General features: G+C 34.0%; 1 protein-coding gene across 1 annotated transcript in view; it reads left to right on the top strand.

The window, feature by feature from the left end:
- The window catches only part of LOC124802626 (polycystic kidney disease protein 1-like 2), an 83,031-nt gene extending 69,844 nt beyond the window's left edge, over positions 1-13,187 (top strand). The window contains exons 5-7 of the mRNA XM_047263520.1: positions 3,677-3,784; positions 3,878-4,108; positions 12,588-13,187. Coding sequence (XP_047119476.1) covers positions 3,677-3,784; positions 3,878-4,108; positions 12,588-12,776 — 528 coding nt within the window. The 3' untranslated portion in view covers positions 12,777-13,187. The remainder of the gene's footprint in view (positions 1-3,676; positions 3,785-3,877; positions 4,109-12,587) is intronic.
- The last annotated feature ends 984 nt before the right edge of the window (positions 13,188-14,171 follow it).

Here is a 14,171-nt window from a genome sequence, read left to right on the forward strand (position 1 = left end):
ATTCTGCTAACATCACTGCTGATGATTTCAGTCACTTTTTTGTCAACTCTGCCAAACTTGGCCTCTCAAATCAGGGCAACCAGAATTCCATTTCTACAAATACACCTATTTCCCACCCCATATCCGGCAGAAATTTTCAACAAAATATTACAAACATAGTGTCAGCTTGTAAATGGAGCGAAGTACAAGTGATTGATATAATTAAAGCAACCTCTAAATTAAGATACTTCAGATCTGAAGATGTTTATGGCCTGTCAAACTTTGTAATTAAAAACATTGTAGATCTCAAATTGTATCCTCTTTGCATACTGATAAACTGGATGCTCTCTAGTGGACACTTTCCAGAATGTCTCAAAAAGAAAGTTGTCATACCATTTTTAATTAAAATGTAGATACAGTTTTACAAAAAGGGTGACAAGCCTTGTATCAATAATTAGAGAGCAATTTCGCTCATGCCTTTTCTCTCAAAAATAATAAAATATTGCATACTGCAGCAAATATGCATGCACCTATCAGACAATAAAATATTAAATGATTCTCAATATGGATTTAGGTCAAACTTATCAATGGTCAAAGCAGTTGAAACCTTATCTCTTTTGTATTAAGCTCCTTCAAGTCAGAACTATCTGCTGAAGCCATTCAAATTGACTTGAGGAAGGCTTTCAACTCAGTTAACCACAAATTATTATTAGATAAGCTGTGTTGCTACGGAATCAAACACTTGGAACTCTCACTAATTGAATAATACCTCAGCAATAGAAAACAAATTGTAAAGCATAATGGCCAAAAAGCTCAGACTCTAAGTATAAAACGAGGTGTTCTTCAGGACTCAGTGCTTGGCCCTGTACTATTTACATTATATGTAAATGACTTTCCAAGTAACTTACCCTGTAACTCTATCCATTATGCTGATGACACAACATTAGCTGATTCTGGAAAAGATATAAACAAATTCCGGGAGGAAAGTGAAGAAGTCTCAAAATATTTAACGTCTCCTTTAAAGCAAATGAATTAACTATGAACGATGAAAAGACTGTCAAGATAATCTTCAATCTATCAAACAGTAACACTGAGTTATCATATGTTAGGCTTCTAGGAATACAGGTTGACTCGAAATTAACATGGGACACACATACAGATTATGTATGTCGAATGTTATCACAAGTTTCTATCTACTGGTCAAACTACACACAAGCATTAGACAAGATTTATTACTTCATTCATAGTGCACCTGCTTTCACTGCCATCTACCATATGGCATTCTTTTGCGGGGAAACTCCCCAGGATCCAAAAAAATTTTCACTTCACGGAAAAAAGCAATTATTGAATCACTGACAACAAGACCGCATGTAAACCTTATTTTAAAGACTATAAAATTCTCACAGTCACATCTGTTTACGTATGTTGTTGCCTATTAAACATAAAAGAAAACTTAAATACTACACTATAAGAAAATCTGTTCATCAACACAATACTCGACAAACAAATATGATTAATATACCCACAACCAGGATTAAGAAAACCAAATCTAGCTATGAATACATATACATAAAATTATTCAACACTTTACCTGTAAAGACTCCGTTGGTTTCACTAGATATTTTCAAAACTAAAACCAAAGTGTGGATGGAGGAAAATACTTTCTACAGTATAGAAGAACTTCAAAATAGTTGTAAAAATGACCTAATATATTGATAAATTAATGCTTACGTATAGATACATGTGTAAGGCAGCTATAAGCTAATAGAGAACAACACTGGTATATTTTGTACCATGTAATTATTTGTTATATGAAACATAATGAACAAATAGCTATAATTCTTCTGACAACATCGATTGCATGTTAATGCTGATAAATTAAGGTTTACTGTTATGCGTAGCTATGCGTGCAGAGATAGTTATAAGTTAATAGAGTACAACACTGATATACCATGTAATATTTTGTTATGTAAAATATAATCTACAAATAGCTGTAATTCTTCTGATGGCATTGATTGCATGTTAGTGCTGAAAAATGGATAAAATAAATAAAAAATAAATAAACTAAATAAATTTTATCAATGACAAGCTGTAGGAAGCACTGAATTGTCCGGTAACTATCTGAATGCATAAGAAAAATGTGGTATCAAACATTTCATATGAATCTTGGGGGTGGCTATACCATTATAAGTTTTGGAGATTTTTTTCAGATAGTACTTCATGACTGATACTTGTATCATCTGCAAAAAGCTTTATGTTGCTATTATTACTGTCTGTCAGGTAATTAATATTCAGTATGAACAAGAAGGGTCACAACATACTTCCTGGGAGCCCCTGAAGTTCTTTCTGTTAACGATGCTGTTTCCTCATTACCAAGAAATCCTCAAACCAGTCACAACTTATACTTTCATTAATAAGCATGGTTTTCTGAAGTCAAGAAATACTGAACGTACTAGATTGTCTTAGTCCTTGACTTTCAGAATGCTAGGTACCAAGCTTGTACCTGCCAGATTTGGCACATGTTTCCACCGGTCACAAATTCAAACAGTTGCTGTTATTGAAGAAAACCTTGTGAGTGTGGTGATCTGTTTCTTAATTTGATCACCGTGAATGATTTTCAGAACACTCAACTGATTATTAATGCTTTGCAGAAGGAGTATTATGTGTATAATTTAAATAAGTGTAAAGAGATGGACAAAATACATTAGTTCCACTACGAAAGTGTATCACTTTATAGGATGTACATCTGGCAGAGGATGCCACCCATGATGTCAAAATAAAGGGACATCACTTTGGTAGGCAACTCCATATGACCATACTAGAGAAAACAGTAATTACTTTCTGCTACCATTCATAGCTAACAAGTTTGAATTTCAGTTTAAAGCAATTTACTTATACTAGTGAAAACAACAGACACATGAAGTATTAATAAGTCTTAAATAAATGTGAATCAATGTATGGGAAACTTGTGTGACAAGTCAGTGAACAAAATGATATTTAGTGCAGGAATTGTAACATAATATACTAAACATTCCAAAAGCAGGTAAAAATCATTTGGACAAACACCAAACAAGCTAACTGAAAGCAAAATGTGTGTCAAGAAGAAACTAGAAGCATACAATGTGAATCGTGTAATTAAAAAAGAATGGATTATATAAATGTAGACTCCTCACTTAGTGAAGATGAAGTTCAAACAGATACACTTACACTGTACATAATACAAGGCTTAGTAAAAATATACAAAATGGGGAAATGAAGTCAGTCCCTAACTCCCAAGCATGACTTATTCCACCATGTATTTAATTTATGGGCTTTTGCTGCCCAGTATTACAAATGTTTAAATGTAGTTACACAAGTTCCCAGTGACATGCAAATCATGGAAAAGGTTGATTAAAACAATGTAGATTATTTTCTCTATGGAATCTTTATGTATACCATGTTAACTTTATCACAAAGAACCAATCATGTTGAAACATATATTCTATGAGCTGCATGAATTTAAGTATATATTTATTGTTACACTCATACATTTTCTTAAATAACTGCATTGAAGTGTTGTTATTGCTCAACACTTAGGACTTATGAAAGATACAATGCATTATTTTTTCCTTTCGCCGTAGGCCCTACAGTAATGACTTATAATACTAAGTAGCATGTATAAGACATACTTAACTTTCACAATGGTATATTGTTGCAGGCATTCAATGGAGTTTCTGTGATGATAGACTATTCTTTCAGTTTATATGCACTAAGATGTCAGCATTGGAAAGATGATATTTATGAATGGTCATTTAATAGATGCCAAGTAGGTGTTGACAGTAATACTGAAAAATCAATAGCAAGAATGTCTTGTTGTACATGAAACATTTTATTACATGATATTTAATTACTGTTACAGATTGGACATGAAACAACTACAACAAAAATGCACTGTTCATGCAATCATTCTTCCATATTCAGTGGCATTTCTTTTATTCCTCCTAACAAAATTGATGCATTTTATAATCTGTCATTAATTATTGCACTTTATGAGAATCCACTTGTTCTAGTGACAGTTGGTTTAATGTTCATTCTCTTCCTTATAACACTTCTATGGGCTAGGAGACGAGATGTGAAAGACCTGATGTGTGTAAGTACTTAAGCTCTGTGGCTTCATTTCTGAGCTATCATTATAGACTAAATTTGTTCATGCTAATATTTATTATTATCATTGTGGTGGTTTTGTTTGTTGTTTATAAAAATTTGCAAACATTTCTTTCTCAGATAGGAATAATTAATGAAATTGAGCAATGTCAATGTGTGGTTGCAGTGCTGTGTTTTATCACTAGCCAATAGGATTGAAGAAACATCTTCCAATACCTATATAATGTTTACAATTTTTGTCTGCAAGCTCAGAAAAACAAGACCAATTTTAATTCCACCCATACACTGTGAATTTTATTAATGCAGCAATACTGGTTTGTTATAAAACAGTATTTCAAATTTGAAGAGGTGTCAGTATTCACAAAAACAAGACAAAAATGTCCAGTAAAAATGGGCTCTTAAATGTATATTCTAAGCATTTGGTCATCTTTGCTTTCCATATTTTGAGAAGTGATAGTATGGACCAAACCAGGAGAAGATGTTCAGTAAACTTGGGCTGTAAAGTGCACACTTTAAGAGATATGAGCATTGGTTCATCTTTGCTGCTGTGAAACAAATTTTTCACCCTGAACAAGTGTTCAAAGCTCTTAAGGTACACATTTTCGAGTCCATGTTCACTGTATATTTTTTTGTGTTTTGATCCATACTCCCACCTTCGAAAATGCGGAAAGCAAAGAGCTTGCAGTGAAAGAGATGTGTTTTACAGTGGTGCAGATTGACATATACTCACAGCTCTTAAGGTATGAACTTTAGAGAAAATTTCTTCTTTTTGTCCATACCACTACCTATGAAAATATGGTATGCTTATATTTAACATTGTATACCGTATGCAAAATAATAGGATAACAAACTATTACTAATATATTACTATCTGTGGATTTACTGAATATGGGAAAATCTCTTTCTCACTCAGTAAAGAATCAGAATCACAATTTTTATTATCCCATAACATGGAAAGTCAATTCATAGATCTGATGTACCAGAGATTCATCAACATTACATTAATGATATACAGTATTTCAAAAACAATACAGCAACACTACAGTTTACATGTATTACAAAGTAATATATAACAACAGTGTTTACATAGTGAACATATTTTTACAATAATTTATTTCATACAAAACTGCTAAGCTTAATTTACAGGTGATTTTTCCTTGCTCAGACTTCCACATCATCAGTTATAAATTATTCTGGAGTAATAACATTTCTCCACTAGTAACTTGTGCAGATTTGGTTTCATTTGTCCTAGCTCCATGCTGTTTTTTGTTTCCTTTTTAGCATGTTGTAGATTTTCATGCCCATATATTCTAGGGTTCGTGCAATTAACTGTAACCTGTGAGGAGGATGCATGAAGTCTGTCTTATTCCTAGTGCTGTATTGATGCTTAAAATTGTTGTCTGTGAATAACATAGGGCTACTGTATACAAAAATAATCAGTTCATAGATGTAAAAACAGGGGGCACTTAATATTTTTAGATTTCTTAACAGTGGGCGACAAGATTCCTTTGGTCATGCGTTACACATATTTCTAACAATTGATTTTTGTAATTTTAATATTCTAATGATATTGCTTATATTACCCCAAAAGATATGCCATACCTTATAACAGCTTCAAAATAGCTGTAATAAACTACTTTTCTTATCTCCATGCTAGTTGAATATGACAAAATCTTCATAGCAAATGTCAGGCTGTTTAACTTATTTGCTAGGTATTCTGTATGTGAAGACTGGGATAAATTTTGCTCCAAATGAATTCCTAAATATTTGACACAAACTTATTCTTTCAGTTCCTGGTTTCTGCAGGTAATATGAATTTCATTCATCTTAGAGTCTTTACTTTTAAACTGTAGTAAATGTGTTTTTGCAATATTCAGTTTTAACCCACTTAGTTGGAACCAGTTTTCTAAACTGTCTAGTAGATTTGTGACAGTTGAGGGAATTTGTTCTGAGTGACTGCTTTTGATGAGAGCAGACATATCATTAACAAATAAAAGTGAGTGTGAATTTATGCTTAGTGTCAAGTCATTTACGTAAGGTTCAAATGGCTCTGAGAACTATGTGACTTAACTTCTGAGGTCACCAGATGCCTAGAACTTAGAACTAATTAAACCTAACTAACCTAAGGACATCACACACATCCATGCCCAAGGCAGGATTCGAACCTGCGACCGTAGCGGTCGCTCGGCTCCAGACTGCAGCGCCTTGAACCGCTCGGCCACTCCGGCCGGCATTTACGTAAGGTGTGAATACAACTCGACGCAGAATTGGCCCTTGTGGAACGCCTTGTGTGAAATAATCATCCAGTCTGAGAAGAAATTTCCCTTGCTTGATGATATAACTACTCTTTGTTTTCTCTTTGTGAGGCATGACCACTCTAAAACACGACCTCCAATTCTATATTTTTCCATTTTATACAGGAGACATTGATGGTTTACATAATCAAATGCTTTTGTGAGGGCAGGGAACAATCCGCCAACTTTGCTAGACTTGTCTAAGGCAGAAAAAATTTGTTTCACAAACTCATTTATGGCGTCTATTCTGTTTTTGCCTTTCTGAAAGCCGTATTGATTAACTGACAGTATGTTTGATTTTCTGTAATTTTCTTGATTTGCATTACTATCACTTTTTCAAATATTTTTGAGAAAATTGGGAGAATAGAGATTGGGCAGTAGTTCCCCATGTCATTTCTTGACCCTTTTTTTGAACAAAGGTTTTACCTCTGCATGCTTCAAGGCATCTGAAAACTGGCCTTCTTCAAATGATTTATTGATTATTGAGCAAAGGGGTGAGCTCTTATCCTGGCAGCTGATTTAACTACTTTAGTAGGTATGCCATCCCACCCTGTGGAATTTTTGTTTTTGAGCTGTAATATAGTATTCTCTACATCTTTGGCTGACTTTTTTCAAATTTGTTAAAGCATTACTCTGCCTTCTGACCTAATTGTACTTTTTCGGTATAACCACCTACATCTGCAACTGATTTTGCTACATTTATTAAAAAAAATTGTTAAAAGATTCTGAAATCAAATCAGGATTTGTTATAGTTTTATTTCCCTCCTTAATTTTGGAGATAACTTTGCTGTTAGTTCTCATTCCCTGTTTTGATTTTACAACAGGCCATGAGCCAAGATGTATTTGTTATTTACCATTTCTTTTGTAGCTTTCACTACCCTTTTAAATTTGCCTTTCTACCATTTGACATAATTTATGAAAACATGGTCTTTGTTGAATTTCAACTCCCTGTGCAGTTGTCTTTTCTTCCAGCTGGATGTTTAGTTAGTTACGTGTTCCATTGATCAATAGCACGAAAAACTGTTATGATGTGGAACGTGTCAAATGCACAAGAAATGCGCACAGGAAACAAGGTTTCCTTTTTTTTACATTATAGTGTTATAACTAAATATTTCTATTATCTATCCATCTATCCCATTCCCTTAAATGGCACAAAATGCATATATTATATCTCCAGATTTATTTACTCATATTCAAGAATTTATCTGTTGTATAGAAGTAGTTGTCAAGCAGATACGATTTCAATTTGTTTTTGAAACTATTACTGCTATCTGTCAGACATTTTATTTCATCTGGTAATTTATCAAAAAGTTTTATAGCAGGATATTTTACCCCTTTCTCTGCCAAAGATAGGTTAAGTAAAGGATAGTGTAGGTCTTTCCTTTTTCTGCTATTGTAATCTTGAATGTTGCTGTTGATTTTAAACTGGTCCATGTTGTTGAGAAATTACTGAGTAAATGTACTGTGAAGCAGTTGTAAGAATTCCTAACCTTTTAAACAGATGCCTACAAGATGTGTGACTATGAACCCCACACATTATGCTAACTACTTTCTTTTGAGCAGTGAACACCTTTTGTCTAAGTGTTGAGTTGCCCCAGAATATTATTCTGTATGACCTCAGAGAGTGGAAGTATGTCAAGTATGCTAGCTTACTAATTTCTACATCCTCAAAATTGGCAATTATTCTGATTGTAAAAGTTGCTGAACCTAGTCGCTTTAGGAGATCCAAAATATGACTTTTCCAATTAAGATTCTCATCTATATGTACACCCAAAAACTTAGTATGCTCTACCCTGGCTACTGACATCTTTTGATGTGCTATGTTCATTGAAGGAATTATACTTTTTGCAGCAGAAAATTGGATGTACTGTGTTTTTTCAAAGTTCAGAACAAGCCCATTTGCAGAAAACCAATTAATATCTTTTCCAAAGACCTTATTTGTATCGTTTTCTATCAGACTTTCCTTTACTGGATTAATAATAATGCTTGTATCATCAGCAAACAGTGTCAGTTTAGCATCTTGTTCACATATGAAGGGAGGTCATTCGCATATATCAAGAACAGGAGGGGACCCATTATCGAACCTAGTGGAACACCTAATGTAATTTCACCCCAGTTAGATGAAGTGGCAAACTCCTTTCAATCACTTGAAGCATGTAAAGAGACTTCTTGCTTCCTGTTCTGTAGATATGACTTAAACCACTCATATGCTGTTCCATTTATACCATAGAATTGTAATTTCGCTAACATAATGTCATGGTCCACACAATATTTTTATTCCAGTGGTGATCCAATTTAGCTTATTTGACACCTTTGTGTAGAATACTCTAAGTGGAAATATTTCATTAAATACATGTAAGAAACTTTCTAGAAACCTGTTAAATTGTACCGAGATTGAAGTATCATCTTCAACTTGCCACTCCACCCCTTCTAATTTAGAGCAGAACTGTTTTAAATTTTCAGCAGTAAAATGTCTTTTGCTATAAGTATTTCTAGTGCTTAGTTCATTTGCATTTGCTATTTCAATGAACAGAGAAGAGTGGTCTGAGAGTCCTAATTCCACACATAACTTCTTTGCATCATCAAATTTATAATTTGTTAAAATGTTTTCAATACAGCTTCCTGTATTTTCGTTTCCTCTTGTGATTTCAATGAAGTTTATCTTGAAACGAAATTTTTGGATTAAGTCCATAAACTTTATTGAGTCATTTGTTTGATTCAATAAATTTATATTGAAATCAACTGCTATTAATACCTTTTTCTTTTTCTCGTTGATGACTTTCTGTAAAATATTTTATAATTTTGGTAAAAATAATTTTATCTTTACACCTGGGATTCTATATATAGAAACAATAACAACATTTTGTGTTTCTAATTCAATTGAGCAGCTTCCAAATACTCCTTCTTCATTTATAAAATTGAAATTGTCTTTTACTTTATACTCTAAAGAGTTATTTACAAGTATGCACAAGCCCCCATGAGCACTGTTTGTTCTACAAAAACTTGAGGCTACATTGAAATTTTTTAACTTATTTAAAATTATGATACCATATTTTGTAAGCCAATGCTCATATAAAACAAACAATTTTAATATTTTTGCTTTCTGAGAGTAAAATTTGCAGTTCATCAATTTTATTCATTCTTTCATTTTGATGGGTTGTAACCATGCCATTTATGTTCAAGTGCATTAAAACAGTGCTATTTTTTGGCCTAAGGTTTCAAGAATAGCTTTCTTTATTGGATTTTTACACTTCCTATTCTCTTTTTCCTTCTTTACAGTCTTTGTTGGAAATGTTTGGGAACCAGTACAATCATGAATAAAAACACTTCTTACCAGCCTATACAATAAGTACAGACACAAGATACTGGCATTAATCAGCCAATTGCTTGGCAAATGCAAAACAATAACAGACCACTGAATATCCCACAGACAGCAGAATTTGGCCTGCAAAGTAACACACATATCCTGCATAACGTGCAGAGGCAAAGAGAATTTCAGTCAAGAGCTTCACAGAATGCTAATTGTCATAATTGAATGCCAACAGTCAATATAATAGAAGTTACACCTAATTCAGAGACCTATGCCACTGCATGACCTGGTCATGGTTGGCCCCCATTCTGTGACTATGGAGGAGAGTGGGGGCATGACCTTGGTCAACACTTGCTTTATCAGATATGATCAAGGTAGATATACCTTCTAAGCTGTACACATGTATAATAATATTAGATAATTCACATTCCAGAATTTATGTTGTTAGTTGATAAGGAAATTATTATTATTATTATTATTATTATTATTTTCCTGATGTGTGGAATGTGTAAATGATAAGGTGAGTGGATGCAACAAGGAAGAACTTTACTTTTATGTTTTTAGAGATGATCATACTTTAAACACAATGTTTCACCTTGCACATAGCCCAGTTGTACAATAATAGATGAACTTGTAAAATGCACAGTAGAGTGCCAAACAGTACACAACTTGCCTCTAACATTGGTTAGAGCTAACAGACAGATGCAGCACATTCTCATTGGGGTAAAGGTTAGTCAACAAACCACAAGTGGGTGTGTACCAGACAAACAAAGCTGAAAGTGTTGGAGCACCCAAAACAAACTAACCTTACAAGCTACAGCCTGTACTAGCATTAGTAAATCCTGTTGCATAAAGAGGGACATAGAAAATTAAGGGAGAGCCTATACTACAACTATAACTATCTACACAAGACCCACAAACAAAGATATGTTAATGGATTATATACACAGAAAGGGATCCTAAACTATGAGATATTTACTGAAGTTAAGCTACTATATACATTATATCTAAACATTTACAAATTTAAGTATTGAAAGTACATGCAGTAATTATAATCGAGGGACAAGAAAACTCATGCTGCAGGTAAACAAGCGAGTACAATATAAGTGGCTAACTGAATAAGAGGTAGAATCATGCATATAATATGCTTTATCTTTTAGATTTATAAGGTAAGTAGATATGCACATATGACATTACATGAGTTTGTGATAGCACGACTGCACACTGAAGTAAATGAATACATCATTGAATATATGAAAGAGGTATTAGTGACCATTGGGTCATTGTACACTTATCTATGAAGATTTAGTTTTAAGTTAGTATTAAGTTTTTTCTCCAGGGAATGATGCATTGACATGTCCTAAAGTGAAGAAAGATAAATGCTTGTGAAGTGTTAGGTACCATATAAGCATAAGAAAGGACCACACTGCAAGTAAATATAGTTGTAAGTTTATGATATGATATGTATGAATGCGACAGTGTGAAAATATGTGTAGAAGAATACAGTTACAGTTCATCACATATCACAATGCTGAACTAAGGTGGAGCACTACCAAATGATCAAGGGGTTGAAACCAGACTACTTTGAACATTGACTACCCATGAAAGTGTCAAAACCTGATTTACATTGAAATTTTTATGGATGTTTGTGACTCATATAAACACTGTTTTAAGCTCATTGGACAGCAATAGGACTACCCCTCTTGGGTTCCCTCCTTTCTATATCAACAAATCAGAGACTCCCTTTCCACTTTCTATCCTAGACCAGCTTCATGCCACATGGAACCTTATATTTTTATTCACAAAAACTTGGCTCTCTGCTCTAATGTGATGCCATGTACAGATTTAGTTAGAACCCCTTCTACCCTTCTGCATCCAGTGCTGGACTGTACAACTCACACTGTGACCACCTTATTTAATGGCAACCCTCTCAACATTACTACTGAGCATGTCAAACCAGCTTACCTATTCCTGAAAGATAATGTGGAAGACCTACTCTGCTACTGTCACCTGATGCCTATGTTGCCACCATGAGCATTTGTGCAACTGGCACAGTTGCCTGACATGTCCTCTCCTCTTATACCTACATCATCTGATGCTGCTACTAGTGATATTCTACCATCACTCAAACCTTCTTCACAGGACACCCCCTTAGTTTCTCATCTACTACAACAAGTGCACACAAGAGCCAGTGGCCTCATCTATCATAAACACCCATTCATTTCCAGAACTCCACTTTATATGAGAAGGAGGCAGGAGGGGAGGGGGCTGTGTGGTAACACTAGTAGTAGACTAACAAGAATAAAAGTGTGGTATGTCTTTGCATCTATTGTAGACTTGCTTTTGTTTGTTTCTATTGCTTTTCCTCTCTTTAGACATAGTGCATCTCACTCTCTTAAGCTATATACTGTTGTTACAAGTGTTTCATGGTTAAATACAGTGTACTGTGATATGCTGCTCTTAATTGCAGACTGCCATACTCACACCCTCATTATAGCTTTGTAAAACAGTTCTAGAATGAAGTATCCAGTATACGCAGCCATCTGACAATAGAAAAACGAATTCTTTCCCCATCACAAGAGAAATCAGCTTCAGCAACATGCCAAATGTCAGGCAAATTCTAGCACATAAAGGACACAGAAAATTATGGTGGATATACTTATGTAGTATACAGGCATCATGCTCTTAAGTGTTAAGCCATTTCATTAGTTTCACTTTTAAATTTAGCTCATAGTAGTTATTTTGTAATATACAATGCAATAGTCTGAAAGAATTTGTTTGGAGCAGAAATATTCTTAAAAGGTAGATAAGGGTATATAATTATTATTATCAATCAGAGATATATTTCTTCTTCCTTGCAGAGGCAAATAATACTACTTGAAGATAATTTACCAGATGACAAATACTTTTACTTGATTATGGTACATACGGGATACAAATGGGATGCCGGTACATCATCTAATGTTGGTATCCAACTAATTGGACACAAATACAAGAGTATGGTAAAGAAAAATTTCTTCCTCAACTTACAGTATGATGTTTCACACTGATTATATTAGTATAAAGTCACACATCTAGCGGTGACAGGAGAACACACATACGAAGGTGTTGAAATCTGAAAGCTTTTTGAGTCAGAACCTCCTTCATCTGGCAGAAGAGTTGAAGGGAAAGGAATAGGGGTGAAGGGAATTGACTGGTGAGCTTTAGGAAACAGGGAGGGTTTGGAAAAGTCAACCTGAACCCTGGGTCAGGTGAGACTTTCTGGATGAGGTGAGAAGGATGGACTGATTGTTGGGGATTCCACCAGACAAGATTTGAAAACCTGAGAGCTCAAAAGTGGAAGACAGGGTAACAGTAATACACAAGATTCCAAAGGGTTTACAATTTATCTTGATAAATGAATTTGTATTAGTTTATTATTATTATTGTTATTGACAGAACATTGTGCACGAGTTAGTAAGAGTGGGAAGTTAATATGGTACAGTTCGTGTGAGTGGGGGGGGGGGGGGGGGGGGGTGATGGTGGAGGGGAAGTATATGCAGCTTAAAAAGTGCTGAGACCAAAGAAATTAATTTAACTAAGGCAAGGAGAATGGCAAGAACCGAGGACATATTGTAAAGGCAGGTCCCGCCTGTGGTGATCTGAGAAACAGATGTCTGTATGAAATCTACCCCTCGCTCCTTTTTTGTCACTACTGTCTATGATGGTTAGTCTTTTCCTAAGATTCAAGAGGAGTAAGATTTACATTAAAGGTTTTGCTTATCATTTCTCATGCAGCTGGCTCGACTTTCTCATGTCTAGCGATCTGATTCTCGAAACTGAAATTTTCACACTTTAGGTTCTCATGGTCCAATTGATCTGAATAAACTTGAAGAATGTCTGTGCACACATTTTGTTCTTTTTGATGTTTATTTGCATCACATTTTACTACATTACACTGCGTTTTGAATTTCCACATTAACAAAACCGAAATTACATTGTTCATCCAAAATACAAAAATATATCTCATCACATCAGAGCCATGCTTACTGCTACTTCACTCTGTGATAACAACAATATTCCAAAGGGTTTACAATTTTTCTTGACAAATGAATTTGTATTAGTTTATTATTATTATTATTATTGTTATTTTATAATTGAATCCAGAAATAAACATAGTAAACAGCACTAAATTCCATAATTAATAATAGAAATTTTAAGGGTGCCAAATATTTTGTAATATCAAATATTTAAAAAAAAAAAAATTAACTGTACATTTAGAACTAGTACATATCGAATGTAACAATTAAACCAAAGTAATTCCTTTTCATAGATTCTGATTGAAATTTGCTGTGTATATATAAAAATTTATGAAATTTTTCAGAAAAAAGGCTGAGATGATACTGAGCTGTCCAAAATTCAGAAAATAATACTGGTATCGACAACTACTGTTGAGGAAAAGTAAT

Source organism: Schistocerca piceifrons, chromosome 1 (assembly GCF_021461385.2).
Source record: "Schistocerca piceifrons isolate TAMUIC-IGC-003096 chromosome 1, iqSchPice1.1, whole genome shotgun sequence".
In the NCBI taxonomy this organism is placed as follows: Eukaryota; Metazoa; Arthropoda; class Insecta; order Orthoptera; family Acrididae; genus Schistocerca; species Schistocerca piceifrons.